This window comes from Sphaerodactylus townsendi, linkage group LG12, assembly GCF_021028975.2.
Source record: "Sphaerodactylus townsendi isolate TG3544 linkage group LG12, MPM_Stown_v2.3, whole genome shotgun sequence".
Taxonomy (NCBI): Eukaryota; Metazoa; Chordata; class Lepidosauria; order Squamata; family Sphaerodactylidae; genus Sphaerodactylus; species Sphaerodactylus townsendi.
This window is the reverse complement of record NC_059436.1, coordinates 32,025,478-32,050,806: the sequence shown is the minus strand read 5'-3', so window position 1 is coordinate 32,050,806 and position 25,329 is coordinate 32,025,478. Positions and strand designations below refer to the sequence as shown.

The 25,329-nt window shown below is 45.7% G+C and overlaps 1 protein-coding gene across 6 annotated transcripts in view; it reads left to right on the top strand.

Annotated features, from left to right (window-relative positions):
• The window catches only part of LOC125441611 (spermatid perinuclear RNA binding protein), a 90,051-nt gene extending 65,540 nt beyond the window's left edge, over positions 1-24,511 (top strand). For 4 of the 6 annotated variants that reach the window (XM_048512265.1, XM_048512262.1, XM_048512263.1 and 1 more), the window contains exons 11-18: positions 1,565-1,657; positions 3,249-3,448; positions 9,055-9,213; positions 11,244-11,378; positions 12,178-12,318; positions 15,390-15,513; positions 16,216-16,266; positions 21,724-24,511. In XM_048512265.1, the coding sequence (XP_048368222.1) occupies positions 1,565-1,657; positions 3,249-3,448; positions 9,055-9,213; positions 11,244-11,378; positions 12,178-12,318; positions 15,390-15,513; positions 16,216-16,266; positions 21,724-21,818 (998 nt within the window). In that variant the 3' untranslated portion in view covers positions 21,819-24,511. Of the gene's footprint in view, positions 1-1,564; positions 1,658-3,248; positions 3,449-9,054; positions 9,214-11,243; positions 11,379-12,177; positions 12,319-15,389; positions 15,514-16,215; positions 16,267-19,017; positions 19,509-21,723 lie in introns of those variants that run through there. The other 2 variants (XM_048512267.1, XM_048512266.1) reach the window with 1 other exon arrangement.
• Positions 24,512-25,329: the final 818 nt, after the last annotated feature.

Genomic DNA, 25,329 nt, shown 5'->3' with positions numbered 1-25,329 from the left:
AAATCCAAAGTATTATTATTCTCCTCCTATTGTGGGGGTCTTTGAAGAAGAGACTGGGCTGCCATCAATATGGAACATTCCAGCTTTGAATTTTCCACATGGGGTTGTAGATTAGATTTCTGGCAATTTGGAAAGCAGTCAGAAAGCAGTCAGACCGCTCCTCCCATTAAGGGGTGCCATAAAGGCATAGGGGCCAAAGTCTGGGGTAAAGGTAAGACAACTTCTCCCCACAGAATGGATGCCTCTCAAAGGATTTTGGGATCCATCTTGCATGTCAAGCCTGAGCAGGAAGGTGGTTGGCTGCTTTGCTTTTCCCCTGGCCCTAAAGTATGCTTGGCTGCACAGCGAGGCCAGCTAATTCCCACAGTGACACCCTAAGGTGCTCCTTGCAAACAATTACTTAGCCCTGGGAAGTCCAGTTCTGGCACCCCAGATGTTCATGGACTACAATTCCTATCAGTCCCTGCCAGCATGGCCAGTTGTAGTCCATGAACATCTGGGGCGCCAGAACTGGACACCCCTGACTTAGCCTATCCTCACCCATCCCTTCAATCAACCAGTATTCAAGAGAACAGTCCAGACATTCTCTTCCGTCCGGGCTACTCATCAAGCCTCTCCTATCTTTTTGTTGGAATCTCAAAAAATAATCAATTCTTTGTCTCTGGCTTTCCTGCCAGCTTATTTCATACTGCCTCAGGTCCTATTTGGGGTTATAAATATTGGTGTGTTTTGGATCTGTGCATGCCCCCCCCCCCCCTTACATGGGGCTCTTTCCTTTGCTCCTGGAAACGCTGGTCGTTTTCCTCTTCAGCTCTGCTTTCCCCAGATGTCCCTTCAAGACTGGTAATTATCACCCATGCCTGACACCCATCCAACTTCCTCCCTTTTCTCTTAGTCAGCTCTTGGTATGCTTTGTGTGCATATGTCATTACTTAAAATAAATTTCTTGTTTTACTATTTGTATTCTTTAATAAAACCAATTTTAATTATACACTACCTGCTAATTTGAGAGTTTTCACTCAGGACTATTCTGGTGTACGTAGGTTATAGATCTCAGTTACCCCGTCTCGCTCTCTGCCTCCAGTTAATCCCAGTCAAAGGAGTGTCCGTCTACTTTGGGTCACAAAGGGGTGGGGTTGATAGTCATTGCCCTTCAAGGCTCCCACCTTCTCCTCCAGGAGAAGCAAAACAGAAACCCTGCAGATTTATGCAGGCTGCAGGAATTGCCTTAAGGGGAGACAAGGGATGCGGACTTGGTGATAGGTTAGGCGTCTCTTTGCACCTCAGGTTCAGCCCCTGGAATCTTCAACATGAGGATTGCAGGTACCAGATATTGGGAAGGATCTACCTCCACCTGGGAGTCTGGATAGTAGACGACACAAAATGAATTGAAGGATGTGCTCAGTGTCAGGTGGCTCCACATGCCAGCTTTCCTTGGCACAGGATTTTAATTAGTTTGGAGCACATAGAACTTGCATTCTGGGCAATAATTATTAACAATACTTGAATGTAAGCTAAGTTTGTGTTGTGCTTAACCTTTCTAATGATGAGTGTTCTCTTTTAGGTGCAGGCTCTTCTGCTTTGAAGAGGCCTTTTGAAGACGGATTGGGGGATGATAAAGATCCCAATAAGAAGATGAAGCGTAACTTGAGGAAAAGTAAGGATGCCCTCAGGCTGGTTATGTTTTCAGAGGGGCTTCATTGTCAGGAAATTCTGGAGGATGTGGGATCAGACATGGTTGTGTTCCTTCTACAGTACCACATTAGCTTCAGTGAGGGACCCCTGAAAAATGAGCCACAATATCCTGGGTACATGACCCTTCACAACTGTTGTGTTGTCTGGCAAGTTGTAACATGTCAGCAGCTGCTGTCCTTAGTCAATAATGTTGTATTTGCTTTTATGATGTGGCCTTTGGCAAGCACAAACTTTTATCATCAGAATTACTCCCTCTCTGACTCCTTGCACAGTTGTTATCTTTTGGGACAAGCAACACCCCCACTACCCGCATTTCTAAGCTTGAAGTATCAGTTAGATAATGCTGATTTCATGCGGAGACTAGCTTTGTAAACTGTTATGTACCACTTGGTGACCAAAACATTCCCCATCTGTTGCAAAGGAAAACCAACAGGAGTCCTGCAGCAACTTCAAATCAAACATTTTAATTCTAGCATGAACTTTTATGGACTGGAGTCCTCTTCCTCAACTGCATGAAGGACACGTGTAGAAATCATTTGTTTGTTTGTATCGGTACAAGATGGACAGATTTCCACTGGGCATCAGGAAAACAGGGCACTGCCAGTAACAGTTGGAAAGTTGCTATGGCAGCCAGAGTTCTGTCAACTACAGCCATAGCCTGGCAACCAAAGCCTGTCTTTCCCTTGTCGTAATTATCATGTCATCACTCAAGGGTGGGGCTACATTCTAGTTGGCAAAGCCCAGCTACAGTGGGCGGGGCCCCTTACGAAGCTCCCTCTTTGGATGTGGAAGGGACTTCTAGCTTTTTTCCTTGGCCTTGCTCCTGGCACACAGTGATTGGCAGGTGAAGTTTCTCCTAACGCTTTTCTCAGTGCTTGGTGGGGGAAAAACTTCAGCAGCCTACTTCCTGTGTGTCAGGTTGCTATTAAAGGCCCAGGGAATGGGGCCCAGGGAAACATTTGCAACCCTATACTGGGTTAAGTAAATGCAAATGGTTGGCGTCATGTGAGCAGGGCCAAGGCAATCAGGAGTTTTTAGAGTTGCTTGAGTGAGCCTACTCCCTTAAATGAGCTGTTTCCTCTCTTTGCATTTCATGACTGTCATAAATTGGACAGTCCTTGAGAAAGATACCACCAGCCTTTTCTGCTTGCGTTCCTTTGTGGAGCGCCACAAAATCAAGATGGCATGGTTTAAGTCCGTGGTGGCGAACCTCGGGCACTCCAGATGTTCATGGACTACAATCCCCACCAGCCCCTGCCAACATGGCCAATTGGCCATGCTGGCAGGGGCTGATGGGGATTGTAATCCGTGAACATCTGGAGTGCCCTAGGTTTGCCACCACTGGTATAAGTGATAAATTATGGAGTAAATTATGAAGCTTGGAGTAAATTATGAAGCTTGGTTTTTGTTCATCACCAAAGGCTCTAAAATTGACTTGCCAAAACTTTCTGCTGCTCTTCATTCACTGCTGCTCTTCTGCTTCATTCTGCTGCTCTTAATTCACTGCTTCATTCACTGCTCCACCTCATTTTCTCTGATTCCCCCCATGACAGTCCTTGACAGCAAAGCAATAGACCTCATGAATGCTTTGATGCGCCTGAACCAGATAAGGCCTGGTTTGCAGTACAAGCTACTGTCCCAGTCGGGCCCGGTCCATGCCCCTGTCTTCACCATGTCTGTGGATGTGGATGGCACAACGTACGAAGCTTCAGGACCTTCCAAAAAAACCGCCAAGCTTCATGTTGCAGTGAAGGTAAGATTGTGGCAGAGATGTGGCTTTCTGTAATGCGAAGGAGTAATGCTAGTAACTCAAGGGCTTTGTTCCTAAATAGGGGCATTGCATTTTGGTAGATGTACTGTCAAACTTCTGGGTTTCATCATTGTAACCAGGTAGGGTCAATAAAACCAGCACTGTGTCCTTTATTTCGTCTTTATATAATTATACCTGGACTCTCAGTTATGGCATTAGGGCTAGTTTTTCAATCTTCGTATTGTCGAAGGCTTTCACAGCCAGATTCAACTGGTTGTGGTGGGTTTTCCGGGCCATGTAGCCGTGGTCTTTTTTAAAGAACCTTTTGCACAGCAAGTTCCACCCAAACACTTACTGATTGGTTCCCCACCCGGGGACATGGACAATTTTATACCCCACTAAAACATTCCCATTCTCACTGGACACAGTGTGTAACAGACTTCCCTCTGTGATACACCTCTGAAGATGCCAGCCACAGTTGCAGGCGAAATGTTAGGAATAAGATGCACCAGACCATGGCCACACAGCCCGGAAAACCCACCACAACCGGTTTTCAATCTTCCTTGCCCCTTATAGTTAAGGGGTGAAGACTTGCCAGAAATTGGGGAGCACGTCAGACCAAGACTGGTATCTGGTTCTTACTCTTCCACTTCCACTTCAACCTCATCTAAATCAGAGGTGGGATGCAGCCTATTCACACTTATTCGGTAGAACTGGTTATTAATTATTAACTCCACTAGGGACAAGGGGGTAATCTCTGTCCCTGGGTACAACAAATCTCGTCAAGTGGGGGATGCAAAATCGCCCCCAGGGCCCCTGCGGCCCCATGGCACCCCCCCCTTCCCACGTGTGTATGAACTGTATGAAATAATACAATATATAGTAATTCTATCTTTTTGTTCATTGGTATAAAGGTTGGGAAAGTATTATAGGTAAAGATTTTTCATTTTCTTTTTCCCCCTTGAAATTTATATTGGAAAGAGAAGAGTTTAAACTGCTCTTTTAGATTAAGGATTTTGGATCTCTCCCTCTATTAGTTTTCTTTCAAGTGGAATAGATAAAGTAGTTATAGGAATCTGAAGGAGAAGTAGAAAGTAGGGAGGGAGGGAAATAAGGAGGGAGGCAATATAGGATGTTTTAGTCGGGGGGGGTTGAGAGAGATAGGCAATTAGATATGTTTGTAATATGTTAGCAATTGTAAACAGTTTTTGGTTTCTCTCCTTACGTTATTATTTAAAATCAATCAATATAATTATATAAAAAAGAAATAATACACTACCTTTCAGTATATTGCTTTTTTAATACTTTAAACAGTCATTATTTGAATCTAGAGGTGGGGCGAAGGGGAACTGCAGCTGGGGCGCGCATGCCCTACGTCAGGGGTCCCCAAACTTTTTAAACAGGGGGCCAGTTCACTGTCCCTCAGACTGTTGGAGGGCCGGACTAAAAAAAACTATGAACAAATTCCTATGCACAAATGATTGTAAAATGTTTGATTTCACCTTTCAGCCTTTCTGTCATGGTCTATTTTTAGAACAGTGACCAAAGTATGTCAAGTACAGGGTGGGCTCCAAATATTGTTGGGGAGGCTGTGGAATACCTTCCCCTGTAAAAAAAAAAAAAAAAGCAGAACTTTCCTAATGAAGCATTCCATCTAACCCAGGATCAGGTATCTTCCTGGGTTCTTTCCTCCCTAGCAGCCAGCGAGCGACTCGCCAGCCTGGCTGATGCCAATAGGAGTGAGGCGGAACAGAAAGCCTGAGAGCAACACATGGAGTAGCCAAGAGGGAAGGGCGGAGCAGGCGTTGCCACATGTAAGGTTTCCAACTCTGGGTCAGAAAATGCATGGAGATTTGGTGGTGCCATCATGTAACTGCAATCAATGGCCGTTGGGGCCGGTTCCTCCTCTCCCTCGAGCCCCCACTGCACATGAATGGAGTCATCGCTGCCATGCCTGGCGGGCCGGATAAATGCCTTCAGGGGGCCACATTTGGCCCCCGGGCCGTAGTTTGGGGACCCCTGCCCTACGTCCTTGCCACAGCCCCGCCCAGGAATGCCCCACCCCTGCAATGCCTGGTCGCGCCCATGTCATGCCCCGCCCAGCCCCATTGGCGCTATGCCACTGTTTGAATCCCACCCCCTATCGGAACCTGTTACTAAAATTTTTGAATCCCACCACTGATCTTAATTCTTTTTTCCCATCCCATCCCATTCCACCACCAGTCTGCCTTTACTGTTCTGTGAGACTTTCTACTGTCCCACACTTCCCAGGCTCCACTTTCTTTAGGCGTAGGTAGTCTGTTCCCTGACAGCCCAGCCCTTAGCCCTCAAAGGCACCTTCTCAAAAGAAGAATCTCTTGGGACACAATTATTAGTGGCCTCAGGAACAGAACCCCAACTATTGCAGCTGCAGCCCTCTTGTGCAAAAGTGGTGACATCAAGCTGGAGATGCTGCTGGGTGTGGCAGAGAATGGGTCGTAATACTTGAACTCCCTCCTACCTCCCCCCCCCCCCACCGCCCAGTAGTGGCTGATACGGCACAGGAATGAGGTCACCACTCTGGTTTGCAGTTTGGGGACAGAAAAACTGAGTTCAGCTTTTAACATCAGTGGGTGTTAATTTTGTATCAGCTCAGTGACTCAGGTTGGTGAGTTTTGGAAAATAAAGAACATAGAAGAAGTCCTGCGGGGTCAAACCAAAGGTCCATCTAATGCAGTATCATGTTCCTTACTGGCCTTTGGGGACCTCCTGAGCACAGCATGAAGGCAACAGCCCTCCTCTACTGCTGTCCCCCAGCAATTGGTATCTAGAGATTCCATGTAGCTATTATCCACAAACATGTTCCAGATTCCAACTTCAGCCAAAACAAACAAAAAACCCCAGTATTCTCTAAACCTATTTTTAGCATTGTTAAACCTTGAATCTATATTGATTCTATAAGATGCTATGTTATGAATTGCGATGTTATGTTTATTGACCCTATGTTTATTGATGCATTTATTGATGGTTGTTGTACGATGTTATGTTTATTGATGTTGTTGTGCACCGCCCTGAGCCTTTCAGGGGAGGGAGGTATATAAATTAAATACTATACTTACCAGGGGTCTGCAACCTGCGGCTCTCCAGATGTTCATGGACTACAAATCCCATCAGCCAGCAGGGGCTGATGGGATTTGTAGTCCATGAACATCTAGAGAGCCGCAGGTTGCAGATCCCTGAACCATATTACACAGTATGCATCCTAGCAGAATATGGTTGTAGCATTCTGGGTTGAATTCTGAAATAGATTCTTTTGCTCCGATCAAAACAACCCACAACACTGGTGTGCAAGTATGTGTGTTTCAGTTTCTCCCTCTGTGAACAATGATGACCAATGTAAGGTTGGTGTTCTTAGAGTGAGCCAAGAAGCAGTAGCTTTTGAAAATGTCTCTGGAGGTGGCGGTGATGGAGATGACCACGGCCGACTGGAATCATCCATGTCTGTTGCAGCAGAGTCCGCCCCAGGGTATGCCAGCATTGAGATGGGCTCCAGCCTATCTTCAAACAGATTTAACAAGGAGGAGGAAATTCTCTTCTCTGAGCTGGCAGAGCCACAAAGGCGAGAAGCCCATATCTGTTCCATCTGTTGTTTTTATCTTAGGCTTATTTCATGTGTTGTTGAAAGAGATTCTCGTTTTCAGAAAGTTCATTCGGCAACACTTGGCTCCTTCTTGTTGGTTTTTGGAGCTGAGAGGAATTTTCCTTTCTGGTCTCATTTCCTTTGAACATGAAAGTACCCCTAAAAATATCTGATAGCAGCTTTCTTCCTCTCTCAGGACAGTGTTCCTCCCACCCAGTTGTTAAGATGTGTTCTCTTCTCTTTCCTCCCCCTGGCCCGTTTTCCCCAAAAACATCTTAACATTTTATCTTGCAAAGCACTGGCTGTTCCCTCATCCATGTTGTGTCATGCTGTAGAACAGTGATGGCAAACCTCTGGCACGGGTGCCAGAGGTGGCACTCAGAGCCCTCTCTGTGGGCACGCACAAAACAGAGTGCCCCCTCCACACATCTAGGCTGGCCGGGGCCTCTGGGCTCAATTATTAGCATTAAACCTAAGACCTAGTTTTGGGGAAGTAGTGTAGGTAACCCTGTTAAGCGCTGTTAAACTAAAGCGCAATCCTTTACTTGGGAGTAAGCTCGGTTGTGGCAATGGGGCTTGCTTCTGAGTAAACCCTCCTAGGGTCGTGATTCACCCGTTGGAAGAGTTGCACGGTTGCTTCAAAGCAAAGCCATCGACTACCACCAAGCTTACTCCTGAGTAACACACGCCTCGGAGCCAACTGTTTTTTCTAAACTAAAACCTCAGCATTCAGGTTAAATTGTCATGTTGGCACTTTGCGATAAATAAGTGGGTTTTGGGTCGCGGTTTGGGCACGCGGTCTCGAAAAGGTTCGCCATCACTGCTGTAGAATGAGGGGGAGGGTAGAGTCCCTCACTGGCAGAATCTAGTGACTGAGGTTCATGGTATTGGGAAAATGGGCAGCCCCATCCAGATGGGGAGGGGGGATGATGCTTATAGGGAGCAGTGGTGGGTTGCACTGATGCATTTGCCCCCCTCTGCCGTGTAAGGGGCAGCCCTGCCAGCGCAGAGGGCACATGCGCCACCATCCCTCAGCTCCACTGCAGGCGAACCAGGAAGTTTGGACTGTCATGGAGCTGCACTGGCATGCACATCAAATACTGATGTGAGGAAGGAGAATGTCCTTTGGAGGCAGTATGGTGCTCCCTTCACAGCATTGCCTCTGGCCCCCACAGCATAACCTGAAGATCTGGATTGCGCTGTTGTTTCCAAAGCAAAAGTTGAGGCTGTCATATATTTTCAGGGCAATTAACAATGGGAAAGATGATGTCCTATATAGAACGAACAATTTAGAAATGATACTAAAATCAACCCCAGCATCAGAAGGGGAGGCTCATGAAAGTAGCCTCTCGTTCATTTTTATTGCCTATGCCCAGGCATCTTTCAGAAGAGCATCTCCCGAGGAAGAAAATCCCACAACTCCTGTGGTATTGATATGTATGATGGAGACTGTTTGTGTGCTAGAATTCTGTAGGAGCACAGAAAAGGTGCAGGGTCCGGTATCTTGGGTATCTGAAACATTTATTTAACTTTCTAGATGCGCTTGCAAGTGCTACAGTTGCTGAAATCTTGGAAACCAGAAAAGTGGTAGAGTTCCAGGATAGTTTGAGATAAGGCTTTAGTGCCTTGCGTCACTTCTTGTCCCTCCTTGTGACAAGCCTGACTAGAATAAGTGAGGTCAAATAGTTTTTAAGAAGAAAAAAATTATGTGCCGTAGTAGGCGTTACGCAGAGTAGCATAATTTATGCAGACTGGGTGGATTTGGCTCAGGACAGAATGTTCCTTTTCTAGTTGTGATGCATAGGCAACTTTGACAATTGCCATGGAAGAAGGGAGACATTTGGCACAGAGACTCTTCTTGGTCCCATGTTTCAGTGACGGGTTGATTCTTCGAACAACAAATCAAATTCTGAAATCTAGGCTATCAGCCACAATGTACGAACAAAACGTCTCAGTGTCCTACCCAATGTGATTTTTATCTTTACTGAAGGTTTTGCAAGCGATGGGCTACCCCACCGGTTTCGATGTAGACCTGGAATGTACTAGCTCCGATGAGAAGTCAGATACAGAAGGCAAAAATGAGACCATTTCTTCAAACTCAAGCAATAATACTGGAAACTCTACAATCGACACCTCTGCTACCTTGGAGGTTGGTGTTGTATCTCCTGCCCCCTCCTTTCCCCTGCACACAACCAGTCATAGGGAATCCTTCCCAGGTCTCCCATTATCTTGGTTCTCCTTGAGTTGTACTGGGGTTTCCTGGTTTTTCTTCATGAGATCTAACATTTTTTTAAAAAAAGTGAAAATTGAACTTTTGGGGATAGCTGTCTTCAATGCTAGAGTTGGTTTAGTACAGGGGTCTGCAACCTGCAGCTCTCCAGTTGTTCATGGACTATAATTCCCATCAGCCCCTGCCAGCATGACCAATTGGCTATGTTGGCAGGGGCTGATGGGATTTGTAGTCCATGAACATCTGGAGAGCCGCAGGTTGCAGACCTCTGGTTTAGTATTTTAGTGAAAAGTGTCAGCTGTGAGCATGGAAATTCAGCATAATGATGGTCATTCTGCATCAGACCCTTCTTTATATAATATGAGAATAACGTACATATTAAACTGCCCAAACTCAGGCCGTGCTCATTTTAGCTCAATAATATCTGTTGGCCGTGGCTTTCTAGAGGCTGAAGCAGAGAGAAAGAGAGAGAGAAAATTATCTCCTAGCTTTTTCATTTTTGAACTGGTGGCGATTGTACCTGGCGCCTGTGAATCATCTGCTCAACCACTGAGTTATGACCCCTTTTTCATAAGAAGCTGTTTTATTTTCAGTCGCACCATTGATCCCACTAGCCCAGCAGTGGTTCTCTGGGTGCTTTAGTGTCCTTTAACTATGAAAGGAGCAGGACCATCTGAATTTCTGAAGCTGCTCTATATCATCAGCCGGGAGATCCATTTGAGAGGCAGCATGGCGTAGTGGTTAAGAGCCTCTAATCTGGTGAACCAGGTTTGTTTCCCAACTCCTCCACATGAAGCCTGCTGGATGACCTTGGGCTAGTCATGGTTCTCTCAGAACTCCTGTCAGCCCACACAGAGGCAGGCAATGGCAAACCACCTCCAGATATCATTTGCCTTGAAACCCCTGTGGGGCTCGGCGCTCCTGAGCTACGCCCCTGAGTGTGGGGGGCATGGCCCCACCCCCTGCCTTCCTGCAGGCGGGAGATGACCTGCAGGGGGTGGGGCTTGGCGGCGCGTGGCTGGGGCACATGCCTTTCGTCACGTAGGGGGAACGCTTGGCGCCCCCCATGTGACCAAAAGGCATGCGCCCGGGGACATGGGGTGACTCCATGTCCCTAGGGCGGTATCCCACTGCTCCTCCTCTTGTTCTGTGTGTTTAGACCCAAATCTGTTATAATGTGGGCTCCTGTAGTTCAGGGGGATGTAACCTGGAGGAAGGAATGAGTGAGCTGGTTCCCTTGTTTCGGATTGAAGTAAGTGTCTGGGGATAATTTGACGCTTTTCAGGGCATCAGCTTTTTCAGGAGTTGGCCTTTTCAGGCAGAATGGAATGTGGGGGAACTGCCAGAAAAGATGGCAGGCAGCTTCTTAGAGCTGCCAGCCTTGAATGTGGAATGGCCCTCAATGGGGTATTGTTCCCCTTCCACTACACTGTTCCATAAACTGGAGGGTCTCTGCATACTTGACGGCGTTCTGGAAATCTGTGGGTGAGCATAATGCAAGCGAGTGTTTGCACAACCCTGGTGTGGATCAGGCAGCTCGATGGACACCCTGCCAGCGTGGTGTAGTATTAAGAGCAGGTGGCTTCTAATCTGGAGAACCGGGTTTGATTCCCCACTCCTCCATCTGAGTGGCTGAGGCTTATCTAGTGAACCATGTGTGTTTCTGCACTCCTACGTTCTTGCTGGGTGACCTTGGGCTAGTCACTGTTCCCTCAGAACTCTCTCAGTCCCACCTACTTCACAAAGTGTCTGTTGTGGGGAGAGGAAGGGAAAGGAGCTTGTAAGCCACCTTGAGTCTTCTTATAAGAGAGAAAGGTAGAGCATAAATCCAAAAACCTCCTCCTCCTTCTTCTCCTTCTCTTCTCTTCTTTACTTCTACTATATCTGTACTACTCTTGTGTCTGTGTGTGCCATCCTCCATTCTCCAAAGGGTATCTTGTCTGTCCCAGGTAAGAACTCAGGGTCCCATCCTCACAGCGAGCGGCAAGAACCCAGTGATGGAGCTGAATGAGAAACGGCGAGGCCTCAAGTATGAGCTAATTTCCGAGACGGGCGGCAGCCACGACAAGCGTTTTGTGATGGAGGTGAGGCAGGGAGGGAAGCATATCCAATGCACAAGCAGTGCCCAAGCGGCTGCACAGAACGAGGAGAGACTCATGGTCTCCTTCACACAATACATGTTTGAATGTACATGTGCATGCTTGAAAGAGCGAATGCAGAGAGAGTGATGTCTCTCTTCAGATGTTATCCAGGTTGTCTTGAGAAAGATCTAGGATGGCTGTTGCACATGCTGAGTGTATGCTCAGTGGCAGATCTGCTTTTGGTTCTTTGTAACAGGCCTGGAGGAGGGGAGTAATAGTGGGACGGAAAGATCGTTTAAGGCAGCTATCAGTGAATGGTGAGATGTGCAAGACCACAGAAATCTGTGGTTATGTGTATCCATTCCCTTCCATCATTTCCTTTTCCCGCTACGTGTTGTTTTCCTAGCCCTATCCATTAACACCTGTGGCTCCACACACATGCTTTCTCCAAGCCCAGAAATGACATTATCGTCTGAGAGCCATGATCTGGGCACAATTATTTTTCATTGCTTTAATTATTTATATGTTTATGATTTTAATGACAGTTCTATGCTGTTACCTGCCCTGGCCCCAGTTTCAGTTGGGAAAGGTGGGAAATGAGTGAGTGAATGAATGAATGAATGAATGAATGAATGAATGAATGAATGAATGAATGGTTTTCTTGGTAGAGGATATACTTATTTATCCCATAGGTTGTACTATGAATGTGTTCCTGTCCCTTCTTGGACTAGGCTCTGAAACACTCTGGATGGCTCTTGCCAAGAGATATGCATTGGGTTTAAATCCATCATCTCATTTCTAGGTTGAAGTAGATGGGCAGAAGTTCCGAGGTGCCGGTCCTAACAAGAAGGTGGCCAAGGCCAGTGCTGCATTGGCTGCTCTTGAGAAACTCTTTTCTGGCCCCAATGCAGCCGCCAACAAGAAGAAGAAGATTCTCCCTCAGGTGAGGCTCATTAAGTGGATTGCCTCTTTGGGCAACAACGCCCAAGCCAAGAGACATTCGTGGAGAGGGATGCCAGAAGTGGTCCAGAAGACGACCCTGAATAAGGGTATATGTAGAATGGCAGCACGGGTTGTAGTTTAGTCCATTGCTGTTTGGAGATTTGGTGAGTGCCAAGAGCTATTGTAGGCTGTTATAGTATAGGCTGATCGCATCAAAGAAGCTAAGCAGGGTTGAAACTTGGATGGTAAACCACCAAGAAACACTGTGAGCAGTATTGCAGTGGCAAACCACCTTTGCTTAATCGTTTGCCTTGAAAACCCTCTGCGGTCATCGTGTGTAGGCAGCAACTTGACAGCACATAGATGAGATGTGTGGATGGTGGCTGAGGTCTGTACAGTGACCTTGCAAAGATAAGCATTCAGTGCAGAGGAGCCAGAGGACAGGCTGAGAAAGACAGGTCGATCCAAGTTAGAGTCATCCTGGTTTGGTGGTCTTGGCCACTCGTGCATTTGACCTGTCACGGAAAGGAGGTGGTCTGTGTAGGTATCCAACCAAATCCTGGAATGTCTTGAGAACTGGGTCACATTGAGCACTTGTTGGGTGTCATGCTAGTTGAGTCATGAAGCATCCTGTTCTAGCTTTGAGGCTCCCACAAGGTTTTGCTCCAGTGCATCTTGAATTACATTTCTTATTAAATTGTCCTGCATCACTAGAGTTCCCATCAGTTTCTAGTTCTGTAACTGCATTGTTATTCTCACACGCCTTGTGGGCTGTTCAGTATTCAGCTTTGGATTCTGCAGTACGGTCTGATGTAGCGTTCCACTGCGTGAAGAGTATAATTTTTTTTTACTTTTAATCCTGTTTTGTCGTTACATTTTGAATGTTTGGAATCTTTACAGAGAGGTGGTAAACTTCTCTGAGTTCTCTCTCATTAACACTGGAATAGAACAAACGCTTCAGCATCTCTTCTGGGGAAGCACCCTTGGGAGTAAAGCCTGACAATTAGCACTTTGATCTTCAACAGGCAGATTAAGTAGCATTTGGTTTCCTTTTGACCCTCTTTCCTTCAAATTCTGTTGCAAAAACACTGGTGGGCATGAGAGGTTCCCCTTCCCCAGCCCTCTAAAGTGCAAAAACACGTTCAGAAGGAGAGAAAGAGCAAAGGAGAAGGTACCCACACTTGGCAAAGCAGCTGCTTGGCGCTGCCAACATGGTGTCACAGCTTCCACTGTTGCATTGGTTCCAACATACTGTTAGCAATGGCAGCAGCCTGCCGTTTCTGTTGAGCGGGGAGCCTTTTTCTGGAAGCAGATGGAAGACAAGATCCCTGTGTTGCTGGACCTGGAACTTGGAGCAGGGGCTGCCACAATTGAAGCTAACACCTTCTCCCTGTTGGCTCAAAGGGAGTCATGGTGGTAGGCCCCTGTGGAAGCATCTCTTTGTTTTAATGCTCAAGGAATATGAAGCTGCATCTACAAGAGTGACAAGAGGCTGGCTTCCTAGTCATCCTCAGCTTTTCCCCCACGAGGAGGGTAGTATTCTCAAAATCCCAGGGTTGAGGGGGACAGGTTTCTTGCACTTCTTTCATTGTTTCCCAGGGATGACGTAGTCCTCCTCTCTGGCTTCATGACTGGCATGAAATGATCATGTAAGTCTTGGAGTCGCTGCCTAAATGTCTGAAAGGGGAAGCGTTTATCAGTGGGTTTCCAGTAGAGCTACCAACTCCTGGTTGGGCAATTCCTGGAGATTTGGGGGTGGAGCCTGGGAAAGGTGTAGTTGGGGGAGGGAACTCAGAGATAGATGATGATGATGATGATGATGATGATGATAGTTGTAGTAGTAGTAGTAGTAGTAGCAGCAGCAGCAGCAGCAGCAGTTCTCCAAATTCAAGTCCACTGGTCTTAATCCCTGGGCCATCCATACTGGCACTCCATACCATACCACACAGTCCACCCTTCCAAGCAGCCCTTTCCTAGGGGACTGATACCTGAAGTCCAGAGATCAGTTGTAATTTTGAGAGGAGCTCAAGAGCCCCACCTGGAGGTTTGCAACCCAATTACATCTGTACGCAACCCCTCTGCCTTCTAAAATCAGATGCAGGAATTGGGAAGATTTTTTTGCTGAGGATGAGCTGGGCAGGCAGTTGGAGCCAGAAGGTAATTAATAAATAAGATAACTGAGGATGTGGTGGGTGGGTAGAGAATATAGCCTCTTCTCCAAGACTCCTGAACCTTGAAGATTCTCAGCGTTTCCTAATAACAATGGGCACAAAATATTTCTCTGAAAGAAGAGGAAAAGTCAAAAGGTGTTTTAAGGAGTCCAACAAGAAACTTGTCCTACATCTAATGTTAAGGGAGAACCTTGTAATCGTTTAAACCAGGGGTCTGCAACCTGCGGCTCTCCAGATGTTCATGGACTACAATTCCCATCAGCCCCTGCTACCATGGCCATGGTGGCAGGGGTTGATGGGAATTGTAGTCCATGAACATCTGGAGAGCCGCAGGTTGCAGACCCCTGGTTTAAACTACATAACCTTGGGGGGGGGGGGGGGGGTTTGTTCCACAAGTGTCTTTATGACTGATCCTGCCTGGATAGCTCCACTCTGGACTGTATTTCTAGGTCATTCTGGAGAGAGGTAGAATGGTGAGAGAGCCAATAGTTTTAATTTATTTCCTGTTTCTCTGTGTGGATGTATTCAAAGCAGGTTACAAAATAAAGGAGGCCAGGTAGGAGGAAAGATGAAAGCTTGTAACAAACAAGTTTGTCTCCAGAGCTGAAGTTTTGAACCAGGGTCTTGGACTGCAACCTGGTTGCTGCTTTTCCACAGCAAAGTGCCACAAGCCTGATATACTTGTGTGAAATATCTTCAGTTTTTAAAAAGCCCAGTAGTCCTGAGGAGGACAGAACTTCATTGTCAATGCCTGGAACCAGAAAACAATCTTAGGAGTAAGCATCAAATTTTGAGCACTAACCTCTTGCACGAGATTGAATCTTGGGTATTTTCGGCACATCCCGTGACATGTCTCTTTTCCACCAGGCCCTTGTACTAATCTCTGGTTCTCTCCTTGTAGACAAAAGGAATCGTCAACACAGCCATGTCAGCAGCGGTCCAGGTGGCTCGAGGCAGAGGGAGGGGTGTTCTCACACGAGGAGCTTTTGTTGGGGCAGCAGCTGCTACTGGTTATTTGGCACCAGGTATTGACCAACCCAGGTTTATCCCATGAACACAACAATTGCCGGGACCACATAGGAGGGAACTCAGAACAGTCCTTGCCTGTGGAATAGCCATCATCTGGTTCCCAGGGTGTCAGGCAACAGGTGGAGAGATGGTGGTGTTTGCTTCTGGTTCTTTAGTCTTTTGAACTTTGTCCTCTTTTTCTCGTTATGAACAGTCTTGTTTGGGTTTGTCTGTAAATTCGCCTCGAGCCATAGGAATGAGCCTGTGGACACTGTGTATTTGGAGTTCCAAAAGGCTTTTGACAAAATCCCCCTTGAAGACTGCTCAGCAAACATTATAATAATGGAATAAGAAAGCAAATCCTCTTGTGGATTCAGACAGTCCATAGTTAAACTGTGGAACTCCCTGCCCCGGCATGTATTGATGGCTGCCAAATTATAAGGCGTTAAGAGGGGAGGGGACATGCTCACAGGCTATCCATGACTACTAGTCAAAATGGATACCAGTCATAATGCGTACCTATTCTCTGCAGTGTTAGAGGAGCATGCCTGTTATATTAGGTGCTGTGGAACGCAGGGAGTGTAACGCTGCTGCAGTCATCTTGTTTCTGGGCTTCCTAGAAGCACCTGTTCGGCCACTCTGTGAGCAAACTGCTGGACTTGATGGACCTTGGCCTGATCCAACGTGGCTTTTCTTATCCACATGTGTTTCTCTTGCAGGCTACGGGGCACCCTATGGGTACAGTGCCGCCGCCGCCACACCAGCTTATGGTATGTACAGTTATCTTGCTTATCTAAAGCGCAGTGGTATCTCTGCTAACTCTCAGGGCAGCCCAACCGTTGTGTGCAGGTGGTTGGGGGCAATCAGCAGCTCCCTTCAAACGTGGCCATTGTAGCACTTGATTTTGTCTCTTTTGAAGGCTGTAACCTGTGTGGTTCTTGTTCTGGTTGGAGCTTCTTTCTTGCCTCCTTGCTTTGCCTGATTGTGGAAGGGCTGCTTGTTCTAACTGCCTGCCTCCCTTTCATATCAGAACTGAATGAGTCAATCTTTCTCTCTCTCTCTCTCTCTCTCTCTCCCACCCTAGTAATTCTCCTGTCTTCTTACAGCCATCTTGTGCTCCATTCAAAGCACCCCGAAGGGCCAAAACTCTCAATTTGGGCTTATATAGTTGATCTGAACCTTTTCCCACCCCCCTGCCTTGACCGAATGCTGGGTGATTCTTGGCAGTCATTGCTTGGAGCTTTTGCTGTCTTGCAGTCTGCTGGGAGCCAGCAGTTTACCATAGACCCCCTCAGGGTACACATGGTACCCACACGCAGTCACTTGAATCCTTCCGTGTGCCTGGAGAAGAACATAACTGTTGCTGGTGGGGAGTTCACACATTCAAGTTCTGGGCATCCTCTCTATTGGAAACTCTGCTTGAACAGCATAATGTGTGAATTCTGCCCACGGAGGTAGAGGGAGGCTGGTATGAACAAGTGCATCCAGCTTGCTCCCTATGTGAGGCAGCACAGTATGTCTGGAGTATAAAAGACTTCCCTTTTGTCTAACGTGAGCTACTCGACATGTGGGTTTCTTTTCCCCAAAAGAATCCACCTCATCCTTTTTAGCGGGAAACAAAATTGGCCCTTTGGATTTCTTTGAATGTAGTTTTATGTAGCAATGGGGGCTGAGCAGTTTGGAGGCAGTGATGTATCCCAATCCGTTTCCCCAGAAGGAATCCCTTGAGGCAGGCATCCCAGTCTATGTGACGTGCCAGAACACAACAGAAGGCCCAGCTATGCACTGCAGAGGAAGTATCTGTTACTTGGTTTCTCCCCTGCTTTTTGAGCCAGAAGGATTCCCAAAGCAGCTGACACTAAGGATAAAAGTGCAATTATTTTTGGGAATTCTTCCATCCCTTCTGGTAGCAGCACTCAGGATAGCATCTCTTTCAGATCCCAGTGGCCATTTAACCCTTTCCTTTGATATTACCCCCCTGGCCTAGCTCCCATTGAGGAACCCTGCCACCTCATGTTTCTGCTTTGGGTATGACTGGATCCCTAATGAGTTATACCACATCACAGTGGGATCTTTAGGTCAGAGGAAACTGCCTGTTGTGCCTCTGCATGAGTTCCTGATATAGGCCTGATTCCATCCAGTCAGATAGATGAGTCATGCACATCTTAATTCGTATACTTATACCCTCATATACTTATACCCTCATACACAACTGTTAATTCGTATACTTATACCCTCATATACTTATACCCTCATATACAACTGTTAATTCATATACTTATACCCTCATATACTTATACCCTCATATACAACTGTTAATTCGTATACTTATACCCTCAGCAAGTAAGTCAGGAGAGAGTGAAAGGAACCCCCGCCCTCAGTTCAGATGAGAGTGTGCTAAACCATTGCAGTGTTTGCCATGTGGGACATGACCTGCTGCTAAACCTCAAGTTGTTCTTTGCCCCTTTCCCCTCCTGTCTAGCATGGCTCATCACTGACTCCAACTGCTTTGTTAAAAGTGCTCCCCTCATTCCCTGCATAAAGGAAATCTCTTACTGGTTGTTTTTCTAAATGTCTGGTTGGTTGGTTGTGGTGCTCAGTCTTAGGACAGAAGCGCTGCTCCTGGCTGTAAGGTTTTCCCCCCCCCCCCCCCCCCCGTTTCTCTGCTTCTGTGAAGCTGTTTGCATGTTGGGAAAGTTTCACTCTGATCATCTCGATCCTTTTGGAAAACCTGCTGTTGCTGCTTTCTGATTTCTAAAACGGACACGTCAGGCGAAAAGACTGAGAGACCGTCAACCAGGAACTTTTTGTTGTCGCAGATTAAAAAAATCAAACAAAAACTCCTTCCCTAATAAACAAGCATCTTTATGAGGCCACAAGAATGTTAAACATAATCTGAAATCAGATGGAGAGGGTTTTTTTTTCAAATTTTGCCACCCTTCCTCGGCCACAGAAAAGCAAATGCCCAGGAATATGTCACTCTGGGCTGCATTTCCACGGGTTGCTTTGAGGCCCTATCTGGAGAGGTGTGTCACACACTACTACATGGCTTTTTGTTGCTTGTGTCCTTGCACGTAGCACGGCGTTGGTGCCACATCTGCCCTGTATTAACAGGCCTGATCTTATGGAGTCTCTTTGAACTCCCACCTCGCTTGGCCCTTATCTGTCTTATCTACTTCCTTCTGTCCCGACAGCTGGGCCGGGGCCTTAAATGAGCCAATCCTGGTTTGTCCTCCTCATTGCTTGTCTGGCTGGCGAGGGGGAATGGGAGGGTAATCCTGACCTCTGAACACTGGCTGCTGCACCCTTGCCAAATAAATCAAGAAGCTAACAGCATTCCCAGGAACACTTTTCTGGGAATAAATGTAAGCCCCATTGCATAGCCCTGACTAGGAGTAACTTGCTTAAGATTGCTTTCTAAAGCTATAAGGGTTTGATTTTCTTCTTTTTTAAAAAAATCTTGCTTTTCTTAAGAGTGTTAAGAACTTATCTGGAGTACTTTTGGTTTCTTCTCTCTGTAGGTTTGCCCAAGAGAATGCTTCTGTTGCCAGTCATGAAGCTACCTACCTACCCCCTGCCCCACTACTCTTTCTTTTAACAAACGGGAGAAACCACTTCCCCGCCCTGACTGAACACCACAGTACAGTTCAGAGACACACAACCTTTTAAGCCTGGTTTTCTTTGAACAGATACTTGAGCAAAAACCATTTGTAAAGAGACATCTTTTCCTACTTTTTTTTTAATTTTAACAAAAATGCAAATTTAGTTCTCTCTTAAAACTTGAAGAAAAACAAAACAATGGTCTGTGAAAAAAAATGGTTACCTCATTATTTTATTTTTATTTTTCAAAATAACTTATACCAGCCTTCTGTTATAGGGAAGAAACTTAGATGCTTAAAAACCTTTTATGTTTTAAATGAAGTATTCGATTTATGTAAAATTTTAAAACTTGTGAAGGATGTATAGAGTATAATACGCCGATCATAAAATAAAACCTGCTTTTTTGTTGTAATGGAGTATTTGCCTGTTTCCTAATGCAGAGCCACTGACTGGAGTTTTGTCTCATTAGACTTTTAATATGTGAATAGCATCAAATAGAAAACAAACAAAGTTAACTTTTTCTGTTCTAGTTTATTCTTTTAAAACTATAGCTTAGCGTTAGTTCCACTTGAGGCTTTTATATGGCCCTTCCTATGTTGAGTCTTCCCAATTGTGGGAGGGTCTAATACTGTGGGATGCATTTACACATGAGAAATGCTCTTATGCTCTTAGAATCAGAACATGCTCGGGTCTGTTTTGTAAGTGGACCAAGTTTGTAGCCCCTTCTATCATTATGATTCTTGCCCTGGCACAATTGAAAACCATATCCCTGGACCACTTACAAAACTGAGCCCGTCGCGCTAGGGACGAGGACTGTCTGAAGAGCCAGAACAGAAGGGACCTCGTAAGGCAGTTGCTGACGCAGTAATAGATAAATTTTTATGATGTAGTATAGTACGTTATGAACATCATTATCAAATTAAGCATGTTCCCTAATTCTAAAAAAATCCCACTCCAAAGTGTCTTTAAATCTCTCCCACTTTAAAAACAGAACCCAACTTCAAATAATCAAATGCACACATGTTCTTGTGGCCTCTCTCACTCAGCCTTGGATTTTTCAGAGCTAAAGGAAAGGGTGCTCCTTTTTTATTCCTCCCCAACCTTGACCAACTCTTAAGAATCTAAAGCAGCAACACGGTCCCCATGAATACTTGCTACTTTAATTGTCCCTGGTCTTGTTCAGTGCTGCTGTGAAACAGTTAAAAAAGACGTTTCAGCCATAGGCCAGTATCTGTCTTCTGGGTTTTGTGGTTCTTGGTGTGTGAGACTTGCCTAATGCGCATAGCATCTCTACTGAGAAAAGAATGTTGTTCTGGGGTAGGGGTGGGGGTGTTTTTGAAGCTGGTGACAACGTGGGAACATGGATTGCTATTAAGGCATCACCCCCACAAATACACAAGCATTGCTTTTTCTCTTCAAAGGTCGCCCATTTGTGGTTCATTTGTAATACTTTTGTGCTGGTCTGAGGATGCCTTTATATACTCTGCTCTCTGCCAGGTGACTGGAACAGAGACACCGTGGTCTTAAAAACAAGGGAGTAGGGGGGGTGGGGGCAGAAGATCAATCACTGAGGTGTCTTTTTGAGAGTCAAGAGTACATAAACACACAGCTTTCCTTTGAATTAGCCACACCTGTGGTTCGAGGTGAGGATGAGGGAGAAGAAAGTGAATAACCAAACATTTGTGCTTTTTGAAATGTGCATTCCCCCCCCCCCCCCCCAGTCTTTCGGAACTATTTTCACTGTGTGGCATAGCTCTTGCTTGTAGTTCAGTGGCGGTGGTGCTTTAATAAAACACTGGAAGCATTTTTAAAAAGGCTATTTGCTCTCCCTTACCTTAGTGCGAAATAATTTCTAAAAGGCGGGGGGAGCAGGTTAAGCTTGGGAGGATTCCTTCAAATTGAGAACAGTATTGACCACATAATGTTGACTGTCTTGCTGGCCTATGGATGAAAAGAAGCCATCACGGAGCTGGAAAAGAATGGCTGATAAGATGATACAGTAACATTGATGATTAATTCTTTCTGGGTGATTGGCCATTTTGTAAATTGAGGGGAGGTGGGTTTTTTTGGTTGGTTTTTTGCTAATACCGTGAATTTCTTCAGCTGTTTTGAAACCATGCACAATACCTGCTGTGACATTCGCCAGAGAGAACCTAGTTCTGGCCAGCCGCTCGTTGCTGCCGGCATCTGCTCTTTTCCAACACGATGGCCGTCATTTTCAATAATTGATATGAAGTCATTTTTTTCCCCTCTCCATTTATTTTTGTCATGTCGGGAGTTACTAACCCCACGTTGTAAACCTGCCCCCGTTGCTGCACATTTTATATTTCTCTGCTTTACTGAAATCCTTTTAATCAGCTGTTGGTTCCTTGTTTTATATGCATAAATATAAAAAAAATAGACAAGGGGGTAACCGATTTTTTGGAGATGGTTGGTAGAGGATGATTCAGATGATTCTTGAATTTAGTTTTTAAAAGGGGGGGGGACAAAAAGTGCCCAATTTTGCAATGAAAACCCCACGTACAGCTTGAAAGAGCAGAGAAATTTAAGCGGCGCTTAAACCATCGTCCTCTTTTGAAAATTAACTTGCGCTTTTTCTTGCTTCTCTGCTCTTCTCTCTGCTGTAGGTGGCTTTTTCATTGACAGCCCTTATTGCCAACCTATCAACATCGCTCCTTATATCATTCACTTGAGTCCTCAAGATTTCTTCTCTGACTTCTAGAGCAAAGCAGGTTATGTGGTTTACAAAGTACTTTTTCTCAAATGACTTCCTAAAAGCAAGAGCTTAATGTGACTCGTTTGGGGGGGAAGAGCCTTCGACATCAGAATGGGACTCTGGGATTCTCCTTAAAAACAAAAGTTCATTTCTATTTTTTTAACTGTTCCTTTCTTGAACTCCAAAAAGCAATACTCACAAGCCCCTGCTCTCAGAACCACAGCAATAGATGTACATAGAGCGCTGCTTGGCTGTTTCCACTTTGCACTGAGACAGAAACGGATGTTTTAAGCCATGTTCCACTTTGAAAACTGTCCTAGCTCTCAAATCGAATGAGCTAGCTTTAACTCAACTTTTGACTCGCTATAACTATTCTGATTTTCTTTTGGAATGGGAAACACAGGATGAAACAGGCTGCGGGAAAGCTTTTAACTCCCCCCCCCCCCCACCTTTGTAGCAATGTGGTGGGAGGTTTCTGGCTTTTGGCCTTATCTGCAATAGCATGTCTGCAGTGCCTCTTCTGAAAGTATCAGCCCTAACCAAACAAGCCATTCCAGATGCAGATGGCCTTTCTGGTGGTCCCTTGGCATTGTTCTAGGATGTCCTTGTTTAAAAGGAATGCCTGGGGAAGGCCATGATGGATGTCTTAGGGCAGGAAGCATCTTGTGAAGCCCAACAGCTCGCAAATACCAGTGGTGAGAATGTGGGGATCTATCTGGACCCAGCAGACCCTCCCTCCCTTAACCCTAACTCTTAACCCTTCCCAATCCTTCTCCTCCCCTTAGGGTGGGTGGGCCATAACCAGATGCCAGGCCCCCTCCCTCCCCAGCACTCCCCTCTCTGTACAACAGGAATTATTAGACCTACCTCATAGGGTTTTTGTGAGGACAGAAATTTAAAAAGACCAGATGAACCCCACATGAGACGTTCAAGCCCCTCTCAGAGGACTGGTGTCCCATAGTGCAGCCATATTCTCGCACGACTCCTGTTCGTTTGTCCCAACAGAGCGTGTGGGAGAGAAGATCCCAGAGGATAGTGCCCCTGTTTCCCAGTGGAGGTGAGGCTTCTGTACGGGGCAGGTGAATTCGTGCTAAATCAGGTTAATGGCAATTTTCTTTTCCACTCTGGTTGTAGCCCTTTAGGCTTCTCTGTGTGTAAAATAAGCAAAAAGGCCGTGGCCGTGTGCCAGGGTCGGGGTCTCTGAAAGAGGTAAGCGCTTCTGTTTTTGGCCTGGAGACTTATTTCTGTTGCTGCCTTTCAATCATTTTGCTCTCTTGCTGAACCTCAAATATGTCCTCCGCTATCATGTTTTTGAACTGTACGATGGAATGTAAATATTTGAGGAGGAATCATGCAGCCCAGGAAGGGCTGCTTTTTTTTTTCCAAACTGCCAACTTTTTTTTTAAACGTGTTTTATTTGGTGAAAGACAAATGATATTTTTAAGTCTCATGCTCAAGAAAACAACCTGAAGGAAAACATGTCTGCGTGTTTTGTCTTTAATCCTGTTATTCCAGTCTTGGGTCATGGTGAGTGCTGTGCCATGGCTCCAAGATATATATATATATATGCAAGAAGAGGTTCAACATGCATGATCTCGGCTGCTTCCTTTTTGTCCCAAGTCTTTCACAAAGGCTGCTCCCTCCAAGTAGGACATTCAGCACAGTTTAGTTTTCATTGCAGTTGGTTCCGGTGGAAATTCTTGGTGCTGTAATCTATCAGTTTTGGAAGAACATCGAAACAAATGGTTCTGGATACAAGAACGAGGCCATCTGGAGAACAGGGCAAATTTCCAAGCCAAGAATGATTAGATGGGTTGAAAACAAAAGGCCTGGGTCAGGATACCCCTTTATGAATCTAAGGGGAAAGCACATCTAGAATATTGTGCTGAGTTGCGGTTATTTCATCTCAAAAAGCAGAACTAGATAAGATGCAAAAAAGGGCAACCTTACTGATGGAGAAAATTAGCACCTTTGTAACAGGGGAAACACTAGGGTTTTTTGGCTTTGAAAAAAAAATACAAAATTGGAGGATGGGTTAGAGAAACAACAGAACTGAGAGGTGTTCCATGAAACTGACGGGTAGTAGATTGAAGATAAACAGAAGGTTTCATTCACTCAATACATTAACTTACAGAATTTCATTGCCAGAAGACATAATGGTTTAGATGGTTTTGAAAAGATAATGAGATAACTCTTGGGGATGGCTCCTAGCCACAACCACTAAGTGAAATCTCTATGCACGGGGAAGTTGCAGCTGCTGGGAAACAATGCTGTCGGTTTCATGCATTGCTTGTACATTAGAGTATCTGGTTGCCACTGTGGGGAATGGGATATAAGAGTTGGAGACCACAAGGGTCATCCAGTCCAACCCTCTTCCATGCTGGAACATGCAACCAAAGCACACCTGATACATGGCCATGCAGCCTGTTTAAAAACCTCCAACGAAGGAGACTTCACCACCCTCTGCGGCAGCGTATTGCACTGTCAAACTGCCCTTGCTGCCAGGAAGTTCTTCCTAATGTTTAGGTGGAATCTGTTTTCTCAGAGTTTGAATGCATTATTCTGGGTCCTTGTTTCTGGAGCAGCAGAAAACAAGTTTGCTCCCTCTTCAACACGACATTCCTTCAAATATTTAAACATTGCTATAACGTCACCCCTTATTTCTCTTCTCCAGACCAAACATACCTAGCTTCCTGAATCTTTTCTCATAGGACCCTGGTGGCGAACCTTTGGCACTCCAGATGTTATGGACTACAATTCCCATCAGCCCCTGCCAGCATGGCCCCAGTAGCAGGGGAGCCTGATGGGAATGTAAATCCTGTATCTCTGGAAGCCAAAGGTTCGCCCTACTACTCGGACATGGATTCCAGACCTTTTATCATTTTGGTTGCCCTCCTCTGGGCACACTCTAGCTTGTCAGTATCTACCTTGAATTGTGGTGCCCAGAAGTGGACACAGTATTCCAGGTGAGGTTTGACCAATGCAGAACAGAGTGGTAATGTTTCTTCCTTTGATCTAGATACTATACTCCTATTGATGCAGCCCAGAATTGCACTGCCTTTCGAAGCTGCCACATCACACTGACTCAAGGTTAGCTTGTGGTCTACTAAGACTTCCAGATCCCTTTCCCAGGCACGGTTGTCAAGCCAGGGGCTGCCCATCTTATATCTGTTGCTGGATTAATGTGCCTCATTAGAGCTCGTTGCAAGAAACATCACTGCAGAACTGTCTTAGACAGACAATACTGACAGTCCATTGTAAACAAGTAGCTAATATTTTCCTCATCAATAATTGAAGCTGGCCTCTTATTTGAAGCCCTGATGGTTTGGGGCTTAAAAAAATGGAATATTTAAAGCTAAAAACCCATAGAGGGCAGCTTATAAATAGAGCAAATTAAATCCTATGGTTGTGTGAGAGGGTGGTGTGGGAAAAGAGTTTAAGTTTACACTAAGAAGTCACCACTGGATGGGAGTCTGTTGTGAACAATGTTAATGGCATAGGAGTGCTGTGGAAGCAC